A 22405-nucleotide genomic window follows, 5' to 3' on the forward strand; every position below is an offset into this window, starting at 1 on the left:
GTTGTTCCCTTTTCTATGGGAAGAATGCAGATCTTTTCAGAGAGTTCTATTTTCTGAGAGCAAGTTAGCTGCAAAATGTGCTAATGACTTTTAAAAGCAAGGAGATTTATAATTGGAAACTTGTAGGTAAATATGTACTTTTTGGACTCTACCAGGCATTTGCTTGTCTTCCAAACTCATGTATGTTGGTTGGAAAGTGAATCGTACTGCATATGTCCTTTTCTCTACACGAGTTATATTTATACAAGGTGTTCAAACAAATCCAGGCTTTTCTCTGAGTTGAACATCAAGAACTGCAAATTATCTTAGCTAGAAAAAAATTTAACGAGGGCCAGACAGCGTGCAGTAACAAACTGCCATATGTACTTATTGTGGCTTTGGCTTTTCATGTTCTGTATTTTTGCAGACTGCACTCCTTTTCATCTTCAGAATTACGTTAAAAGTGCCTTTTAAGTAGATTTTCAGATAGGCTCTTTTCCTAGCATGGTAACCCTCTGCAAAGGGATCTTGTGACTTATAGTCACTAATTATGGTCAGAAAATGCAAGGACTGAGAGTCATCCAGCACTGAACTTTGCAAAATGGTCGTAATTATTACATAAAAGCATGTTGAAAAAGATGAGCAAACTTACTGGATCAAATTCAGAGACAAAGAAATGAGGAGAAATGGTAACAAAACCAATAATTTAGCTTTTTTGTAAGGTAATTGAGTTGCTGGTAGAAAGTTGGGTAGGATGCTACCCTAGGTAGTAATAGAGAAATGCTGATTTAGCTGAGCTGAGATCTGTGGTTTGTTCCTATTTCTGTAAGATAACGTAATGTAAGTTCATACAGAACACATTACTCCATGGTTGCATCATGTGTTTACTTTCTCTCCTGCCCATCATTCTTGTTTTGTCTCCTGCTTGGTTTTATTTTGATGTGTTGTCTTGATTGCAAAGAGGAGACGATGAATAGGAGAAAAGATCCGTGATGCTGCCTTAAAGCTTGCACCGTCCCCTCCACAGAGACCAATGACATTTTCTGTGCTGTCTGTAGCAAAGCAGTGTGTGACAGACTTTGTCCTGTTTGTAGGACTTGAGGAGTTGTGATGGACCACTTCTGCCTTCTAAGTACCACCAATTGCCGATGAGAAACGGTGGCATCTGTGTGCTGCGTGATGGCAACAGCAGAGCTTTTTGTGGGGAGATGTCAGCTTTTGCCACAACAAAGTAACCTTTGATCAAATGAGTGTAGTGGCTAGATTCTACCATTTGCTTTTATGGAAGGTAGTGTGTGACCAGAGGTGCAGGATTTGTATAGCTGCAGAAATGAAATAACCTACAGGTAAAGGAGATGCCGGTTATTGCTTATTCTTACACATATCTCAGTCCTAGTTTATATTAACTGAATTCATTCCTGTTTTGCTCTTGGATTTTCTTTGTCTGATGACTGGATAACTTTTTAGGCATGTCTGGTTTTCGGGACACATGCTAAGACCAGGAAGCATGCTTTATTGAGCAGGTTGTGATGTTCAGGTTCCACATCCTAGGCAGGGTTGCACTGCCTGCTGGCACCACGAGTACCCCTGGAAATGGGACGTGCAGCCCCAAAGGTCTGTGCGGGGGGACTGGCACCTCTTTGCTTTTTAAAATAAGCTGCCTCATGGCATTAGCAGAATGCTTTGTACTTGCTCTTGGAATCTATTTCTGCAAACATGAAATGGCGTTTTGTAACTTGGCTAACAACTAGTGTTTTTTTTTTCTTTCCTGTAAAGGAGAAAAAGAGCAAATGCTTCATTAAAAGTAGTGTTGGAGCATGCAGCATGAATCACGGTATGTATATTTTTGTACTAGCTAGATGTGTTCAAAGGCAGGGCACAAAAGATTATCCGTAGGAACATAAGGTGTGGATGGTTTTCAATCTGCTAGCAGGTGGCCTTTTTGTCGTGATAGATCTGGACTTTGGTATGTGACATGGCACTGAGTGCAAGCACACAGTGAGTGAACAGGTGAGCTCAGAAGCTTTGTAAGCGACACCACCATCCGTGTGCCTGGGTGCTTGCTGCTGAGCTGGGCTGGGTAAGACTCTGGGGTGGGATGTCCTTGGAGATGTGCCTTGTTCTTGCAGTGCAAAGCGATTGGCATCTGAGCACCTGGTGAAGCTGAGTCGCTCATTTGCGGTACCTTTGGCTGTAAGTGCAAATTGATTTGTAATTATGTGCCCACAGTTACGGATTAATCTACTGATTTAAGAAACCGTGAGTAAAACATAAAGAGACCTTTCTAAATGATCTGTTGTCCTTGCTCTGCCCTATTGGTGGTGTGGTTATTTCCCCATACCTGCAGGTTTTGTTCAAGTGCAAACTCAGGTTTGCTCAGCTGTTCCGCGTCCATGGAAGGTGCAGGCAGGCAGAATGGACTTGGCTGTGGTCCTTTAGCAATTAGGATATCCCAAAGGGCCTGGTGGGCAGCTGTGGTCCGTGCTTGCCCCTGAGCTGTGTGTGGAGGAGACTTGGTGGGGGGATGTGGGATCACCTGCAGGTGTACTGAAAGCAGGGGAGACGGACAGGCAGCAAGCTACCATCTGCTGACTGTTTGTTGATGGGATGGAGGTGAGTTTAATAGTTTCCTTTCTCTGTAGGATAAGGCAACCGTTGCAGTGTTGTGCTGCTGCTGTTGACAGTCCCGTGCTCTGACGTAAAGGAGATTTCTGTCCGAAGAAGAAGAACAAAGCAGTGTCTGGCCAGCATCTCTCAGGAGCTCTCCTTTCGTCGATACAGATTGGGCTGCTTTCCGATCTGTGGCTGCATGCTGGCTCATTGTTCTGCTGTCTCTGTACCTCGAAATGAGGTTTTGTGTGAAAGGAGCAGTGCAACCGCTTGCTGACTGAGTCAGCACTTTGCTCCGGGCTGGTCTGTGCAGCTGCAGCAGCAGAGCTCAAATGCACTGACACAGATGAAAACTCTGTAGGTCAGATGTTTGAAGCTCATAAATCGTAGGAGGGAATTTGCTTTGTTTGCAAGGGACCAGTTGGCTTCGGCTTTTGGGGTTTAGAAATGAAAGTAGCGGCCATCATTTTTTGCATATGTGGTATGGGGAATGGAAAGTCTTTGTAGCCACTTTGGCTAAACTCGAAGTTTCATCCATGGGCTATTTGTGTTTGTGGTGTAGCACGCGATGCGATGTTCCTGATACAGTTTCTAAGTGAAAGGCAAGTACCTGAAGAGATGGATTTTCTTGGATGCACTGTTTGTGTGTGAGCAGGTGTTGCTGCAGTTGCTCGGTAGCGTGTGAACTCTGCCTTGTTGGTAGAAGCCACCCATTCTGGCTGGTCAGAATTTCCTAGAGCAGAGCTGCCACCTCAAATTTATTGTTTATTTCTTTTTTTTAATGGCTGTGCAATGCAGTCGCTGTTTGCCAACTCTGTTTTTGCTGTTTCCTTATTTCTTTGGCATGTTTAATATTCGGTCATCTTTGTGATTTGGATGGAAAAGCCAAAGCTGTGGTGCGTGCCTCCTTGGGATTGGTTGATTACAACCGGAACAAAGAGAAAAATCATTCCTGATCCATGAGATAAATTCATTATGACATGAATAACTTCTCATTTTATATATATATGTTTCTCATTTCTCTCTCTGTATTTCTTCCTCTTGAGGTCTTGGCTTTCATAATGTATGAATGAAGCCTACTGGAGATCTGCGGAACCTAAGGAGTTGCTGAGGGGTCTGTAGTTAGCTTTTAGAACCAGAGCTTTGCCTTTAAATACCTTGTTAAAACTAGAAATAGCTTTTCGTTGTTCACATAAACACAAACTTAAAAGATGGAGGGAAATCCTTGCTGACCTGGGAGGCGATATTAGCAGTGTGCGTGTACATATAACGTGTGTGTGTGTCTGTATATGTATTGGTGTGGGTAGGGAGGTAAAATTGCTCTGCTGTGGCAGGTAGGACACAGTTCTGTCTTTTACAGCCTTCCCTGAATAGCAACTGGGTGAGATCCTTTTGCTCAGGCGTAGTATTGTATGAGATAACATCCAGGAAACAGTATTTATTTACCAGGTTGCAGGTGATGGCTGGTTTAGTCCTTCTCCTCTGATTGCAAATGTTACTGTTTCTACTGTAGTGTGCTTCTTATAAAGCAATCATTGCTGGAATGTTTTGGATTGTGTTTTTCAGGGATACAGAAATCTGTGTTCAGTTACTTGTATATTTCAGTATGTACGAGGTAGGTGTGTTACTGTTTCATGCAGCTGAGTTGGGTGAGACGTTCAGGCTACAATCAGTTATTTCTGTAACTTCAGCAGTTACAGTTGTTAGGAGAATAGGAGTCCTTGGGGTTCTGTGTGCCAGGCCCAAGGAGGGATGAATCAAAATTCTGGGGCTGGTTATTTGTATCTCTTTACCAAGATTTTTACATTAATAAAGGATACTCAGAACAGGAAAGGGATTATATTCCTTAACTTCTCTAAAAGTTGCACTTTCCTTTATGTGCTGCACCACGCAGGAGCCTTACTGCATGTTCCAAGTTCTCCAGCACATCATAGCTGAATGGCTTTATGTCAGTTAATATTGACAGGAACTCAGTTTGAGCAGCATTGGAAAATGGAAGTGGTTGGCAGAACTGGCTAATTTCACTGAGTTTCCTTTTGCTAAAAATATCTTTAAAAGAAGCCTTCCTTTGGAAGTACAATGAGTGCTTGTTTGGCTGTCATTTGGAATTGATGGTGACTCTTGTCCTTTAATGAAAAGGGCTTGAAAAATATGAATAACCTTTTGAAAAACACTCGGCTTCCTCTGTGCAGTTCATGGTAGTGCTCGTGTGCTCCAGGAGCTCATGTGGGTAAGCTTACATAGCACCTTACATAGGTGCTTACCTTTCGTGGGCTCGAGGGGTCGGCAGCAGCAGTGAAGTTGTGTGGTGATGCCTGTGTGAATACCCCAAGATGGAAGGGACCTGTGAACATCATCGAGTCCATCTCCTGGCTCCATGCATGACCACCCAGAAAGACTATTTGGGATGTGTTCTGTGGTCTTGGGTGGCAATCAGAATCCTCGGAAAAGAGAGAGTAATGCTGCAGGTGCAGTCCGTTTAGCTGTCAGCCTGCTGCCATGGCTTTGGCACGGTGTTCGTTTGGAGGCGTGCTGCACTCTGTGTGCTGCTCCTGGTTCTGTTACTGAGCCACAGCTGCCTGTTGCTTGCTTGCAAGCTGCCTTCTGGCATCCTGAACGTGGAGGGAAGGTTGAGCTGTCTGGCGGTGGCCCTTTGTACTGCTGCCATTTTGTGCCAGGAATTGTCTTTGTCTTCTGGATGATGATTTTAATCCTTCTTCATCAATTTTTATGCTTTTGTATAGGCAAAAGTGTTTGTTTTTTAATAGAAAATGAAAGATTGTGCCAGCATGTTGTAACAGGGAGCACCACACGTGCTTTTTTTTTTTTTCCCAGATAGAACTACATGTTGCTGGTGGAGGCAGAGAAATGCTACAACCTGTTTGCTCTGCTGAGCTCCTTGCACCAGCACCAACTCCAGCTCTCTCCTTTCTCAGTCTCCTTCAAAACCTGCTCTGCGTTGCCCATGAGACATTCACCAGGTCTCCACTGTTGTCTCTTAGCTTCAATTGAACTGAAAACAGCAGCCTTTTTAAAGTTTATTTTTTATCTTTAAAAACATTTTCCTTTTTTTCTCACTTTGCAACACTGATCTGTGTTGTAGCTGTTGGGCATTGCTACACGAGCAGAGTTTACAAACATTTAGAAACAGAATGTGTTATTGCTGAAGGCCAGCTGACAGCCACTGGAGGCTCTTACCCTGCTGTCAGCTGGGTTTTTGCATGTAGCCATTGCATTTCCTATTGCCGGAGGTTTGCAAGCATGTCAATTATATAGCACAGAGAAGTTTTAAAATAGAATGTTGCGAGGCTGGTAATCTTGAGACTAGGACAGGTTAATGGATGGTGTAAAAGCTGGGTATAAAATCTGAAGTATGTAGTAAGAAACCAGCTTATGCTGCTTTGGGAATCTCCATGCTGAAGAGAAGTTAAAAGCTGCTGCTCCCAGGCTGCTGTAGGCCTTTACAGCGGACTGCTGTGCGATACGGTTACTGGGAGCAGCAGGGTTTTGCTGTAGGGTTTGTAGCACGGTCTGTGTGATGCTGCCATAGGAATGAATACAGGCAGAGGGCTGGGAAAGGTTTTGTATTTCTAGTTCTTGCTAATGGTTCAAGCATGCAAAACAGTATTGAATTGATTTTGGTAATCAGCTTTATGAACTTGTGCAGGGGATGGAATGACAGGGAAGAGGCAGAGTTCCTGTGGTGGCCTTAAGGAGGTTCTAACAGCTCCTGTGCCTGGGAAAAGCAAAGGGCCCTTCTGGATTGCCAGCAGGACTCTTTTCAATGAATGCGGCCCTGCAAAGGAAAGTTAGTTCCAGGCTAAACGGTGGGCTGATGTGGGAACGTGCAATTCTTGCTGCTGTTGATTGTCCTTTTCTTCCATGGAGATACATTCAAAAACCTCTTGGGAGTATTCAGAATTGTGGAGTCCCTGGGGGGTGCCTCGCGTTCTGAATTCATACGTGAATCTGTGCTACTGTCCATGACGTGATGGTGACTTTGTAGAAAGGTAGAAGGAGCTCTGCAGGTTTCAGACATCTCTTCAATTAGTCTGCATTATAGCCATTGGCAGGGAAGGTCAAGGTACCGTTAAAGGACATGCTATAACATATCCTTATGAGAAACTCCTTCCTAATTTTGCTCGTCTGGAACAATAACGTGTTCTATTCCTTCAGAGCTCCCAGTTGACTTCTCAGTAGGTTTATTTGAAAATGAACTTTAGGTTTTTTGAAATGCTCCAGCTCTGCAGGTGACTGCTGGCTGCATGCTGTCCCGTGCTGGAAGCAGAGCACAGCTTGTGGCTCAGAGCAGGTCGGAAGGCAGATCTCAAAGCATTGTTGTATTTCAGTGCGGCGTAAGATTTCACTGCGGATTGAATCGGGGCTCTCTTGTGCTGAAAGAATGAGGCTGTATAGGTTTGTTTGAAGAGACAGGCGCTTAAAATTAAAGCAGATCTTTATTGACGTGACGAAAGAGAGAACGTTGATCTTTGTGGCCAGGGTGTTGTGCTGAGAACTAGCGATGACATCAGAGGGTGGCTCACAATTGAAATGTACTACTGAAGGCTATAGTATGTTTAAGAATTATGGGTTTTTTTTCCTCATGTATACTAATTGCTATAGCTCTTCTGCACTGGGTCTTCAGAGCCATGGGTGTAGTATTTCTGTATTAACACTGGGTTTTTCATTTTTTTCTGTTGATGTTTAAGTGATGGACAAATATTAACCTGAGCGAGTGCTGGCACGAAGTAGAAGCATTCAGCTCTTAACTGGAAGAGAGTTTTTATATTTGCACTAACTTTGGCTTCTTTTCTCTCCTGTGTTACAGAAGTACTAATACGGAGCGCTTGACCTTCTAATCTCTAACAGCTGAATCTCCTGAGACCAGGATTAGGAAAAGAGTGCCTTCAGAACCAACATGTAGCAAATGGGTATCGCACCTCTGAAGCTCCTCCCTTGGTTCAACACTTGCATGTTTTAAGGATCCTTGTAGCCACAGCAGTGAATTGCTCTTGTTAACTTCTGAAGTGGATTTCATGTGGTGCTTGCTAAGTGTTGAGTCATCATGAGCAGTAATCTAGGAAAAGAAAAGGACTGTAAAGAGAAGGATCCAAAAGTCCCGTCGTCAAAAGAAAGGGAGAAGGAGTCCAAAGCCTCTGGAGGATTTGGGAAGGAAAGCAAAGAGAAGGAGCCCAAGACCAAAGGGAAAGATGCCAAAGATGGAAAGAAAGACTCCAGTAGCACGCAGCCTGGGGTAGCTTTTTCAGTGGACAATACGATAAAAAGACCTAATCCAGCCACAGGTACCCGCAAAAAATCCAGCAATGCTGAAGTGATCAAAGAGCTAAACAAATGCCGGGAAGAGAATTCAATGCGCTTGGACTTGGCCAAGAGGTCTATACACATGCTTCCATCAGCTGTCAAGGAGTTAACGCAGTTAACAGAACTTTATTTATACAGTAACAAACTGCAGTCTCTACCAGCAGAGGTGGGCTGTCTTGTGAACCTGGTGACACTGGCCCTGAGTGAGAATTCACTCACCAGTTTGCCTGACTCTCTTGATAACTTGAAGAAACTGCGCATGCTTGACCTGCGGCATAACAAACTGAGAGAGATTCCTTCGGTGGTGTATAGACTGACTTCTCTCGCCACTCTTTACCTACGCTTTAATCGTATAACTACTGTGGAAAAGGATATCAAAAACTTGTCAAAACTCACCATGCTTAGCATACGAGAGAACAAAATCAAGCAACTACCTGCTGAAATTGGTAAGCGATCGCACTGGTTAAAGGCTTCATTCTGTACTTGAGTTGATCTCACAGATCAGTTAGGTATATGTAAACTACCTCTTTTTCAGGTGCTCTGCTCCATTTAAAGCGTGCATAAAATTATTGTCTTGATCGTGCTGTCGCAATGTTGGCTTATACTGAGAGTAATCAATACCCTGGACATATTTTTTCATACAAAGCAACCCTCCATTTTCTTCATCTGTCATCTTAAAGCCAGCCTGATCTTGTTTTCATCTTTGCGTTGTGCTTCCACATATTGTGTCTTTGGAGCCCAGATGGTTTGAAAGAAAAAGAAAAGATACAAGGGCACATCTTACTTTCAGATTTCTTTATAAATCATTTATGAGCTGTTGCAAGTTATAAACACATTATGGGCATGTTGCAGAGGGATATGACCATGGAAAGAGAAGGTAGAAAAGGTGCTACATGCTATTACCATGAGCAAGCTGTTGGATGCCATAACAGTTAATAATGCAAGCTAATGATCTGTGAAAGCCTCTCCTTTCTCCAAGTTCTGAATATATTAATGTGTGGAAGCTTAGTATAATACGGCCAAATGTTGTATGCATGGGTTGTTGATTCTTGTGACTTTTTAATGGATGATATTTGTTTTTTCCAAATGTTGTTACAGAACTATGAAAGATGGTTAAGTGAAATGATATACAAGTGGTGTATTGATTTAAATAGTTCATGACAGAAAGTGTGCTGGAATGGCTGTGTTTCAATAACTACTAAGATGTTCCTAATAGCTTCAGATTCATGGGATACGTCTCTTCATCAGACTGTTTTCAAGCAGTATTTCAATATCCTAAGTGCTCCATAAAAGGGAGAGTGTATCATAAGCTTTTTTTTTTCCCCCTGTGTGGCTCCAGTTTTTACAATAGAAGTACTGCTTAGTGCTGTTAGGGAGGGGGCACAGAACTTCATGCATGGAAGAAAGTTGAAGCAGCTTCTTTAAGTGGGGAGAAAAAGCTCCTGCAAGATGCTTAACCCTTGTAACACTGTGAGTAAATTCCTGTGCCTACATTTATTTATTTCTAAAATGGGTGTGGGACTTCTTCCTGTTAACACTTCTGCACTGGCTTGGGTATGTGTTACTGAAGTCGGTCGCTATGTTTGCTAACTTTTACGAAGGTTGGGAAATGCTTTTGTGTAGATCTTTTTCAAGCCAGCAGTATTTGTCTCCTCCTGCACTTTGATCTGGAAGATATGTGATATCACTTTTTCTGGATAGCAGGAACTCCTGGAACTTCTTAAACACCTGTCAAATTACCAGCAACGTGCAGTACAGACAACATGTACAGCATGGAGGAAGAAGTGTACTGTTGCTGGTGTCAGTCTTTGGCTCCCTGCAGGTGCTGATGGAATGGATTCTATCATAGCCACAAAAACAGGTTTTTACTGAGCAGAAATTAAATAGTTAACATGGTATGTTTTCTGATGAAATGATTTCTCAGTTGGCACTGGCATTTCAGCAGTCCTAGGAATTTCCCCTGAGAGAACTACGGAATGGTAATTTTGACCTATTATTTGACACTTCAGTTTAAACCTCACGGCCTCTGAATCTTTCACTAATTGAAGAATCATACTGGAAACCACGGGGCTGATGTTTGCAACCAAAACACGCTGTGTGTTCTTGCATCCATTGGAGAAATTGTGACTGACTTAGCTTCTTAAGTTATGTTATGCATTTGTCAGTATTTTACCCATGTCCATTTTGTGGCTTGGTTATTAAATATAATCCAGCAAAGAGTCAGCCCATGAAGTTCAGCTGGGGATAGTTCTGCAGAAGTTTAAATTAGCAGCGTGTGAGGAAAAAGCTTTCCAGCGTTGCATTCCAGTGCTTGGTGTTGCCCTCTGAAAACCTTTTGTAGGTGTGTTTGATATTGCAGATATTGTTGCTGCTGGGAGTGCTTTGTCCCTCAGCTATTTTGTTTGTTGAGTTCATCTGTTAAGTTTCCATTTAGGTATCTCCTTTCTGTATGTACTTGGTCGCAGCAGTCTTGGAAGAGGTGATGTGTAACAGTTCGGTGGAGAAACTTAGATAAGTGAATCATGAATGCATGTGTGTGTTACTTTTTATTGCTACGGGTCAGCAGCTCAGCATGGAAGGTGTTTTAGAAGCACAAATACAAGGAGACTGTCGCCCTGCTGAGCTTCAGTGGGGTATTCCCATGTTCAACTGCAGACATCAAGCAGAGTGAACTTCTCTGATTAGGTTGCCTGTAATTAAACTGGTTGAAAAACTGAAGAATTGTTAAGCTTAAGTAACACAGTTATAACTGCCAAAACATACAAAATAAGTGTTTGAAAACCTTTTTCCTCAAGTGGTGAAAACAGATGAGATGGTTTCACTTCTGTGATTTTCACTTTCATGTATCTTTGTTCTGGTACAAAGATGAAATGTTTGCGTTGGACACAGCTGAGAAATGTATTTCCTTCTTTCCAATGGAATTTCTCTGTTTCTTTAAATGCTCATTAGTTCTCCACATTTTGTGTGCACGCTTTAAAAACTGTTGGGCTTTTCAGTCCTGATGATGTTAATCTGTACATTTATAGCACAGCCTCTAAATATTACATGCCAAGCTGAACTTAACAGTAAACATTCTTGTATTATCAACTTGTAAATAATGCAGAAATTCTCGTTGCTCCAAAGCAGGAAGTAAAATGAGGCCATTATCTTTTATAAAGCAATATCACGAGGAGCATTTCAAATTCTTTTCAAAAACACCCCATTGTTCTAAGGCCCAACGCTCACATATCTGATGGTAAGCTCATCTACTTCTTTGTATTTTGGAAAACTCGCAGATTATGTGACCTGCTGACTTGTTGGGGGGTTGGACATTGATGATCCATGAGGTCTCTTCCAACCCGGGCCATTCTGTGATTCTGTGAAGAGTCTTGCAGCACCTAGCTGTGATGTGCTGGTTTAGCTATCCTGGTGGGCAAGTGTGCAAAGAACCCATGGTTTGCTTTTGCTGGTAGACCTGCTGCAAAAGGTTGTTCTGAACAAAAAGGAAAAAAAGAAAAGCCCAAGCTTGAGGCCTGCAAGGTGGGGTGTTGTGGCTGTTTGGTAGTGAGAATTGTCCTCAGAGAGCTGGGGTTCAGTGCTGTGCATAGCGCTCAGGTGCCCTTTGCAATCTCCCCTTGTTTTTTCTCCTTTCTTAAACTTGGAATTGGTCTTCTCCAATCCTACAGTAACGTTCCTTCTTTGAGAAATGTCTCCTGGAAAATATGCTGCTGGTCATGTGATTTCAAAATAAGGTTCTAGAAATGCTTATCTGCTGGCAAGTGCTGCTATTTGTTAGAAGGAGATTCTTTCCAGGGAAACCTGAAACTAATGCTAAAGCATTTCTTAAAAGCTTGAGTGAAGGTAAAATATTTTACAAAACATTTGTACAACACGTAATCCATCAGATTTGAAGTGGAATCTGCTATGAAACAACAGGACTGTTAGTGCGGTAGTGTCTTGATAAGGATCTATAAGGTATGAACCTTCAAGCATGGAGCTGTTGGGATACAATCTAGTATTTGGTTCTGTTTTGGACTTTAAGGTGTCCTTAGTCATCAGGTAGTACAAACTCAGATGAGGCGACTAGAGTGGGGGAAAAGTTGCTTTGCATTCAGACTGTCTTTATATGAAAGAGGAAGTGTTATCATCTATAGTTAGTGAACAGATACGTGCATTTCTGGTCTTTTTTCCCTTCAGAGTATGGTACCAACTTTGTCCCTTGCATCCAGTTGCTTTGTAATAGAGAGAGTGATGATTTAAATTTTCCAGTCTTTCCAGTATTCAGAAGATTTCTTAACTCCAAATAATAGCTTACCGTATTTGCTCACACAGTAAACCAGTAAATGGTAAAAATATTCTCTGTACTTTGGAATAAGATTTTTATTAACTCAGCAAATTCAGGCTCTAGGTGCATAGCAAGTCATTGCTACCAGTTATTTGTTGGACTTTCCTTACCGCTTTTCCAGCAATGTATATATTGCCTCTATATTTTTAATGCAAGTGATTTTTAGTAGGCTGCATAGTAACTGAGGTCTTGATAGGCACTGTTTTATTTTTAAAATATAAATGGATTTGTTTAAATGAGAGCTAAAAATGCTTAATAATGAGTTTGACTGAAAGCATTCAGAATATTCTTTTTAACTCATTCTGTTCTGCAGGTTTAGCTAAAAGCTGTGTTGAAAAGCGGCTGAATTAGTGCTCGATCCTGCCTCTGTCATCTGAATGTTTCCCTGGTCAGCTGATTTCTCTCACAAAACCAACAGAAATATTCGTAATTTCTCTACTTTCGTTTTCTGTTACTTTAGTTAGTTGAGTACAAGGAAGTTTTCACTCAAAGTGGAACTGGTGTAGGAACAGTGAGCCAGCATGGCCTGGGGCAGGAGACTGCAGGACCACTGCTTCTGGTGGCACTCAGCTGCTAGATCAGCTTGAGAAATCTCACAGGTAGGATTGCACGGGTTATATGACAGCAGGTGAAATGCACTGCACGTGGCTTGAGGAAAGATGGGTTACTGCCTACAGGACAACTGAAAATGCATCGGTTTATTGTTTCAGAATCTTCTTCCTCCTTTTCATCCCTGCTGTCCAGAAAATCCTGTGTGACACTGAAAGTCCTGGTAGCAATAGCTATGCTTCACCTTCCTGAAGCAATTTTTGTTGTGTTTGTGTATGGTTTTTTCTTTTTTAACTTTTTCTTAGCAATGAGAGTTTATTCACACTAGTGTATTGATGGCAAAGCTGCTCTATGTTGCTCTTTGTGTACCTATTCTTTCTTGTAAGAGTGCATCCTGCTCCAACTGTGGCCCTAATAAAATGTCTGCATAAAACCAGGGCAAGTGTACATATGAGACTTAACCTGACCCCTTTCCTGGGTCCAAACTGTTTTCATATTGGGGATTTCCTGAGTCTGGTGCAGCTTTTCTATTTAGGAATTCTCAATAGACTCCTTGTCCAGGGGCTTGACCTAAACTGTTCTCATCCTTGACAAGGTCCACAAGTTTGCTTTGGGCACAGCTTTTGATTGCTTCATGTAATAAACTCCAGCTCTTGCATTCAGAAGTGCTCAGCTGTCATCCTTATCTCCATGCCATTTACAGTTCATAAATTGGTCTTCCAAGTTCTGCTTCTGACCATGAATGGATTGTTTGAAGCTGATCACCCCATGCGTGAAGCTAGACGTTCCTTTCTCCTGGTCCCCCCATATGCCTCACTTTACGTCAGGTTGGTCGAATTCACAGAATCACAGAGTTGTAGGGGTTGCAAGGGACCTCTGGAGATCATCAAATCCAACCCCCCTGCTAAAGCAGGTTCCCTACAGTAGGTCATTTTGTTGCTTGGTCATTTTGTCTTCTGAAGTGTTTGACCTTGCTCTTGTCCTTATAGTCATGAATAATTCGGGATTAACTCTGCTGCTCAGCCCTACACTTGTTGAACATGTATACATTCCAAGTGCAAAAGTAGAACTTACCTGTTCACTTTGCTGTTGAATCTCTGGTCGCATCCATAGGAAAAAGTGTTAATGGGAAGGATTCCATGTGGAAGCTTTGCCAAAACAGTCTCCAAGAATAAATGTGGAAGTGAGGTCACAAGGTAGACTCTGCCTTCATCACCATATCTGGTAAATTGTCCTTTCCAGAGAGATCAAAAGTTGAAGTTTAGAATGGAAGAATGCGAATGCTATCGTGAGTCAGACAGTGAGCACGAGAAGGATGAAAGCCAGAGGAACTGCTCTGGGTTGAAGCCAAGCAAATGCTTCAATCTGCAGGCTGTTACTTGAGCTTGCCTTTTGCATTTCTTGTATCTAGATTTTATTGCATTCCCCCACGCTATATTGAAAGGCTCGTTTTGCATAATCAAGTTGATATTTTCTTTGCAAAGACTGTTGCATCTTGTACAAGTGTTTGACTTTTTTTTTCCTTTTTTACACAGAAATCAAATAAAAATACTGTTGTCCACACAATTGAAACTGCATCTACATAGCTTCTGCAAGTTTCTTAATGCTCAAAATATTGTGTTTTCTGTCTGTGAATGCAACTTTTATTCTATGGAGAATCTGGTCAGGGCTGTTCTGCAAGGGAAATATTTTTAGATTGTAATTCAGGGAATCTGCCTACACCAGACTTGGAATGTCTCTTAAGGCTCTCTTCTGTTCTTCCCTTCCCCCATCTACCCAATATTTAGATCATTTGTGGTTTCTTCACGACTTTGAAACGTTTTCACAAGACTTGCACCTGTTCTCAGTAGCACAGGCAGCAAACCAGATGTGTGCAGCTGCCTTACTTCACATCTATCGCACACTGAGCTTAGTGCCACCTTATTCAATGTCTGGTTAGTTGCAAAGCTTCTCAGTGATGCTCTTAATTTCATTTCCCCTTTTTTAGCAGATCTGACAATATAGAGAAATATTTATTGTGGCTTTATCTAAAAGCCCCTTCTTCTGTTTCAGCAGCTTGAAAGCTGTGTTCCTGGGTTTGCCTGCCATGCTTATACCTGTGAACACAGTGGTTGAGAATATTTTCATATGTTTGTATTCTAATGTGGTTAAAGCCTGGAGCTGTGAACAGGAGTGTAATAAATAGAGGCACTGCTACGTGTACCCAAGGAGTCAGAAAATGACTGATGCGGTCCTGCTTGCTTTCTTGAGCTGCAGGGAGGGTGAACCACTTGCTTTTGGCTAGCTTCAGCTTTGGAGTCTGGGTTCCAGTTCCTGTCAGACCCTTGTAGGGCCTTGGTGCTGTGTTGTCAGCTGGTCAGATTTGTCCTTGCGTTTTCTTTGCACTGGCTTTATGGTAATGATGAAGTAGTCCTGCCTCTTTGATCTTTACTGGGTTGATGCCCTGGATGTTATTTCAGTGAACGCTGACAGCTTGTTAGAAGTCCAGCAGTTTTTTAATATCAGCACTGCAATTATTTGAACTTCTTCAGTGCTTCTTAAGTGCTGAACAGAGGGGAATACTCAACTTCTCTATGCCTGCCCTTGCTAATGCAGTGCTACGTGGTTAGCCCTTACTATTTGTCAGAGCGCTGTGCTGCTCCTCACTCTGAATGCCCAGCACTGCAGGGCTCAGTCTCCCTGAGACCCTGGCTACTCCGTGGCTGCTCTGCTTTGCAGGGCTGGGGCTTGAGCATCCTGAGCTGCTCCACATTGCCCATCCCAAAGCCCGTGTGTAGCCCTTTTGCATGTCTCATGCGCTCATAACGGTGTTTGAACATGTTTTCATTTGTATTTCTTTATTTATGACTGAAAGTAATAAGAAGTGGTTTTGCTGTTGTCTTGTCAGAGCTTGTTTTAGACCAGATTTATAGGGTTTCTTTTCGGTTCAGCTTAGCTTCTGTCTGTTTGGTTCCCATAGCAATATTCTGTTACACATTCTGCAAATTGTAAATATTGTACCCTGCTTATTACTGATTTATATGAATATTTTAACTTTGACATGTGATTTCTGACCTTGTTAAGATTTCCTTCTATCTACTCTCTAATTCTTCCTTGTAAGCTGTGTGTTGTCAATAATAATTCAAAATAACAGTGACTTCCTAACTGTTGAGCAGTTGGTTATGTGCAGCAACAAATCCATTCTGTCTGTTATAATGATGCACTCAACCCTTACAGTGAGGTAGAAGGCTCTGAAATTGTAATTGTTTTGTTTCTAAAATCAGAACACTTACTTCAAATAGATTTATAGACAGGCTAAGAAAGTCTTGCTTTTTTCCCCAGATCAGGGAGCCTAGTGAGAGATGAACAGTTATCACAGCAATGGGAAATACATGAAATTAGTTCACGGTGCAGCTGGTTGCAGCTAATTGCCCTTACAGACCGGCTTGCAGGCAGAGCACTGGCACACCAGTGTGCACCTCCGTTACTGCCTGCGTCCTCCTCTTCCTCGCGCTTTCTGCCAGTCTTTATCCTCTTGCTGTCTGGCCTAGGATTTATCATGTTGTGAAGGATTTCACAATTTTCAATCTGCTTAAGCATGGGCAGGCATGGAGTTAATCTGCTGGAAAACAGGTTCTGTTACAAATTGCATTTGCCATCCAGAATTGCCTACTGGGTGAGTTGGTGGTTGGAGGCACCGAAGCCTGTTTGATACTGCCCTATACTGTCTGCCTATGTTATTATTAATTTGTGAGCCCTTTGATATTTTTTAATGCAGCTGTACGCTGGTTTTAAGTGGCCAAGAGGAGCGCTGGGTTACGTAAGTCAGGGCAAGTAGCTTGGTCCTCATGTCACAACAGGCTTTTGAGGCTGGCTGTTATGGGGCTGCTGTTCTGCCTCACTGGGTGGAAAACACTGGGCTGTCTCTTCATCAGGCTGTGTTTTTCCAGGAGGTATATTTAGCTGTGTCATGCTGTAACATTTTGTGTTAACTCTGTGTACCTCTCAGTAGTAGTGAGGTGATTGCTCATCTCACCTTGCTGAGGGTTTTTTTGAGCTGCACACTTAGCTGTATTTTTAGCAATGTTTCTAACCAGAAGTTAGTTGGGAGACTACAAAAACATTCTCTTAAAAGTGCATGTGAACTGTCTGCCATTTGTATCTTGTAAGATTTTAAGAACTACAGAAAATGGCGTAATTAACCATTCCGTGAAGACTATTTAAGGGCAATCTCTTTTATGTGTTTCACATGGACATTACTCCTAATTTAAAACTTATTACCAAACCAGCTAGTACGTGCAGTTTCTGCCTGCTGTCTTGGCAGACTTTATTTAGATAGCTTTTTCTTTTTTTCATGTCGGTTGCACCAAAATATAGTACTAAATGGAAAAAAGCAGTCCAACCCCAGCACTGTGAAACTTCCTAGCTTGTTTTCCAATTCTACAGTGCAGTTGCAAGTGGGCTGTAGAGAATCCTTTATTCACTACTCTTATGTTAAAATCTGTGTGTTTTGGACATTACTTGTAGTGGGGCAGGAACTGGGTAAAGTGGTAAGGTGCTGCGTGGTGAGGCTTCTTTCCAGTTGTGGGCAGTGCACTTCTTTTCTTAAGCAAGTTGAGATACAATCATGTTTCAGCAAAGTTTATCAATGTGATAAAGTAGAATGGAACAATTTTTTGGTCCTTTTAGTATGAATGATGTCTGGAGTGCCCCTCTCATTAGCAATTTTTGTTTTGTTTTGTTTTTTTGCGCTTGTGCAATCTTTCCTTTAGGAAAACTTTAGTTTTGATTCCTGACATAGTTAAAGAGTGAAGCGAAGTTAGCAAGAAGGCAGGCCAGGTTCTTCTCCTTGGGTGCAGGGCATGGCTGGCGTTGCTTTATAAAGGAGCGGACCCTTTTTCCTTTTCCTTCTTTCCCACACTTATTTTTCCCAGACTACACTGACTCCTCCCTTTAACCACCCCTAGAGATCCCATGGTAAGTCTTGCAGTCCCCAGGTGTTCTTCCTTGCATCCACGGTAAGTGACAGAGCACCACTGGACTTCCCCCTCCAGTGCTGGACCTCTGTGTGCCTTTATGTATGCAGGTGAGCCTCTACCACATTGCCTGAATATTTTTACCGTTGCTAAGAGAAGCATATCTGATGTAAGAATTCATGTCACAGGGTAAATTCACCTTGCATGCATTCTATTAACTTGTACGTTATCAGTTTTGTCTCAGCAATCTCAGGGAAAGTATTGTAAGAATTTTGCTTCCTCCCCACTCTCCTGCCTGTAGGCTGAGAAGGACTTTTTGGTGAGATGCTGTCAAACCACAATTGTCGCTGTGTCCAAGAGCAAGATTCCTTACAGAGCCATACAATATCACTTGAGTGTGATCGGGCCTTAACTCTTGCCTGGTTTCCATTTTAAAACCTAAAATTTGTTGGGCAATCCCCAAACTATTTTAATACTTTTATTAAATATATTTGCCATGTCTACATCTTCAATACGGAAATATTAAGTGTACCTGTCCAAATGAAACCAAAGTGTTAGCTGGCTAAATAACCACAGATGTCTCTATATTTCTTCTCTTTCCCAACGTTAACTATGAGATGTTTGTGGCAATGTGTATCTCACTGTTGTCAAAGTTTTCGGCAGGTGCGAAAGGGAAGTGCAGCAAATGTTACTGCAAAAATCCACGTCTTTCTTCAACAGATGTAGAGTGGGAAGAGTCAAGGAAATGAGAAATCGGTGTGGTGAAATGAAGTTTGTGCCTCATCTTGAGTTTGACATCATTGCTTTAGGTCTGCAGTGAAAACAAATGAAACCAGTATCACCAGGACTGATATTCAGCAGTCGCGATGTGAAGGCTACTGCCTGCAAGTGCTTTGAAAATGTTTGGGTTATGTTATTAAAGATGTGTGGAGTTCTTTTTGGTTTGTGTAAAGAGGAGTTAAAGCCTTCCTCTGGTTTTTCCTCCTCCTCCTATGTTTTGCCCACTTGCTTTCATGAGTATCAAGCAGATGCTGCTACCACAGAATGTTAAATCTTGCTCAGCCTTTGTCTTCTATTTGCCTATTTCTGGGTGCAGCAGGATTGACTTTAGACTCTGTGGCTGACCTGAAATCCATTTGAATGCTGACCTGAGAGGTGAGCACGCGCAGTGATGGAGGTGGTACTTAAGTGTCACCTTTACATTTTCATGTGCCTAATCTCTAGAAAAAAACATCCCATTTTGGATCAATAAATGCAGGAAATAGGATCAGTTTTCCATGAACTTTTTTTTTGGCTGGTCTTTAACAACTGTCTTATGATACGTAGTAAGAATTGTGGATAAATGCCACTTGCGGCTCAGACACAGAGTCTGAGTTCATAAATCCGTTACGGTTTAATAAATGACTGTTTGTGATCCCACACTGACCTATTGGGTGAACAGTCCATGCATCAGAAGTTGCAGGCCTGTGGGAAAATCCTTAGAGGATTGTGCCAAAGATATCAAACTTAAAAATAGACAATCACCCCTCAAAAGGAATTTGCTGCTCTTCCAAGTTTGTTACTGTCTGAGTGATGCTCTGATACACAGAAACTGTGACCCGATCTTTACTGAATAGAGTTGAAGTCATTCAAACCACTTGCCTTAATTTCACATCTGTCAGCTCCAAAAAAATACAAATGTCTGCACCTGTGCTCATGCATGTACACATTTTCTTAAAGCCAACAAACTGTTGCTCAGAACACAGTGCATTTGTCATTAAAATAGGTGGAAGTACTGTACTTAGAGAGCTGTGCCTCGTTGTACTTTTAGATTGGTGTGTAAAAGTCAGAGGTGAAACAGTTCAGTGTAAAGCTGCTCTGAGCTTGAAGCAAGTCTGGTCCTTTTTAAGGCTTAACAGATGTCTTTTGTTTGAAACTTTCACTGGCTATACCTATGCTTACATATGCAGTGTGTAGTAATCTGTATAGTTAGTTTTATAGTTGCCTTTTTTGATGACCAGGAGGGATGAAAAATGTCAGCCAAATAATTTTGCTGTCTCTTAAGTACTGATTTTTTTTGTCTAAAGGTAATATATACTGTACAAGCAGTACAGTACAGGTTTCTTGTAATTTAATACAGCCACTCACTCTGAGGTTCTACGTTTCTGGTCAGCATGAAACAGGTGTGCAGTATAGATTTTATATTTCTATGTTCTACAGCTTGAACTGTCAAAAGAACACCAGTAAATAAAGTTTCTTCAGAGACTATAAAAAGCTCTATCCAAGTTTTTAAAAATTGCTAATCAGGTTTTACAGCTGACTGATAAAATTATGATCCCCTAAGGCCTTACTTTATAAATTTATGGTAGCAATAGGTGTTATTATTTTTTTTTAATATAATGAAATCCTTCTGCTACTCTCAATTGTTGTGTGGAACTAGACATGTATGTTGGAGATCTTAATGTTTGGGTTTTCCTGTGTGCTTTCAGGTGAGCTGTGTAACCTCATAACGCTGGATGTAGCGCACAATCAGCTTGAACATCTTCCAGAAGAGATTGGAAGTTGCACGCAGATCACCAACCTTGACTTGCAGCACAATGAGCTCTTGGACCTGCCAGAAACCATAGGTATGTCAGGAGGTTGGGGAAGGGAAAATAGGTGGCTTATTCAAAATGCCTGGTAAGAGGAGCGAATTTAAGAATAAGTTGATTCATGGCTGTAGAATGATTGGTGTTCTGCTCAAGGCACCTTCACACTTGAAATTAGAAAGAAGGCTTGTGTCTTTAAACAATCCTACTTTAAAACAATCAAAAACGTCCCTGGTCCATAAAATAATCCTGCTGCACTACGGTGGAGTGTTTGCGACATAGGTTGGGAGTAATAGACTGAAAGAAATGCTTTCTTGGTCATTTTCAGAATCTCGTGTAGGATGAAACAACAAAATCTGACTTATTTAATTTAATCTGTTTTAAACAGATGGCTGAAAAAGATGCGTGCTGTGGTTTTGAAAAGACAAAAACCAAGACAGTCATAATTTTAAGCCCTTATTTGTCACCACAACGTACTCGAAAGAATGGACGTTATTACTTAGACAATATTTAATATTGAACTTTGTTGAATGTATTCTTTTATGGATAGAAATCTTTGTGTGGAGTTGCTCTGGTTTCTTGTTTAGAAAGTTTGACTTGAACAGAGTTTAAACTGATGAACTATTCAATGTATCTAAATTTCCTTCCTGGTTTGATGATGTTTTTAATCTCTGGAGGTCTTATTCCATCTGGAGTTTGTATCTGACTTACATACTTCGTAAGCACAGCCTTTATTTTTGTATCGGTTTTGTAAATCTTACCATAAACTGTTTTAAAAACACTTGTGTATACTATCAGTTTCATACTGAGGGCGAGAGTTCTCTAGATAAAGTGCTAATTAAGGGAAAAAATTCTGTGAGCAAGTTGATTTCCATCGTCAGTGCTTATAGACCACTGTTGTTGCTGCTTGGTAGGAAGATGTACCCAGCTGTTGAGTGACTGGCAGTCACTGAGCTTCTCAGAGGACTTGGAAGATCTTGCTTGTAATATGCTGTGTGACTGTGCTTATGGGAAGGATTTCTGGGTAAGAGAGACAGAGTTACTTAAGCAGTTGAGCCATTTGTGATACACAGGAGATTGCTGACTCTCAAGTTTGGACTCATTTGTTTCTCTAGGAAGTTACTGTAAGCCTAGATTGTTTGCCCTGAGTCGAGTTTGCACCTAGTCAAACTGGATTTCTGCATGTTTTCTTTGTTTTGTTTTCTCATCACAGTGTTTTCATAAGGTTTTGAAGTCAATTATTTTTAAATGTATACACTGTCTTTTTACGTTGCTTATCGGAGCTGAACATCACCGCTGTGCAGCTCAGCAAACCACTGAAGGCAGATGAATAATTACAGCACACTCTCCTGTCTCTGTGCACCGGCTAAGTGTGTGTGCCACTGGAGAACCCCTGCTTGTACCGAGGAACGTGTGTAGGAGCTGAACATTGAAGTGAAAACTTCAAGTCAGAAATCAGTATTTGTGCCACAAATAGCTCCGGAGCAGCCAGACTTGGAAGCTTAAAGGGAAAAATGTTGAACTCCAACGTAAATGATAACGATCAACCTACATTTCTGCCTGTTACAGAAAAGGCAGCCGTAGCCAGTTCAGCAACATTGGCTTTATTTCTTAGTCATCACAGTTTTGGTTCAACATTAAAGCAAGTTGTGGCTTGATTTTTGTATTACAGCTTACTTTGTGGTTACGATTGTTCAGTGAGAGAATGCGAGCACTGAGAAAAACACCCAGGGCACGGCTGCTGCCGCTGCGTGGGGCTGGGCTGGCACGTCTTCCAGCCTCACGCTCCCTCTCAGGTCTTGGCCTTTCCTTTTCTCACCGAGGTCGGCCTGGCGCTCGGCATTGCTCGTGACACTTAGCACTGCCAGTTTTCAGTGTGCTGCATGTAGAAGCACTGTCAGTTGTTTCATCAGTTTACTCGAAGTGCTGTGGGGGTTGCACACTTGGTACAAAAAAGACCAAACTCTTTTGGCACGCTGTAAATAGTTAATACTCTGAGCCTGTGAGCCTCCTGGAACGGAGAAGACTTTCCATTACTGCCAGAGCTGTCCCCTCCTCCTGCACCAATACCTTTGCTGGAGGCCAGCCTCAGCAGCTCC

General features: G+C 41.9%; 1 protein-coding gene across 5 annotated transcripts in view; it reads left to right on the forward strand.

Moving 5' to 3' along the window:
• Window positions 1-22405, forward strand: part of SHOC2 (SHOC2, leucine rich repeat scaffold protein) — a 60031-nt gene that overhangs the window by 15592 nt on the left and 22034 nt on the right. For 4 of the 5 annotated variants that reach the window (XM_025151613.3, NM_001397283.1, XM_015288653.4 and 1 more), the window contains exons 2-3: window positions 7418-8357; window positions 20208-20345. In XM_025151613.3, coding sequence (XP_025007381.2) covers window positions 7655-8357; window positions 20208-20345 — 841 coding nt within the window. In that variant the 5' untranslated portion in view covers window positions 7418-7654. Of the gene's footprint in view, window positions 1-1956; window positions 7161-7417; window positions 8358-20207; window positions 20346-22405 lie in introns of those variants that run through there. The other variant, XM_040702442.2, reaches the window with a different exon arrangement.

Source organism: Gallus gallus, chromosome 6, assembly GCF_016699485.2.
Source record: "Gallus gallus isolate bGalGal1 chromosome 6, bGalGal1.mat.broiler.GRCg7b, whole genome shotgun sequence".
NCBI lineage: Eukaryota > Metazoa > Chordata > Aves > Galliformes > Phasianidae > Gallus > Gallus gallus.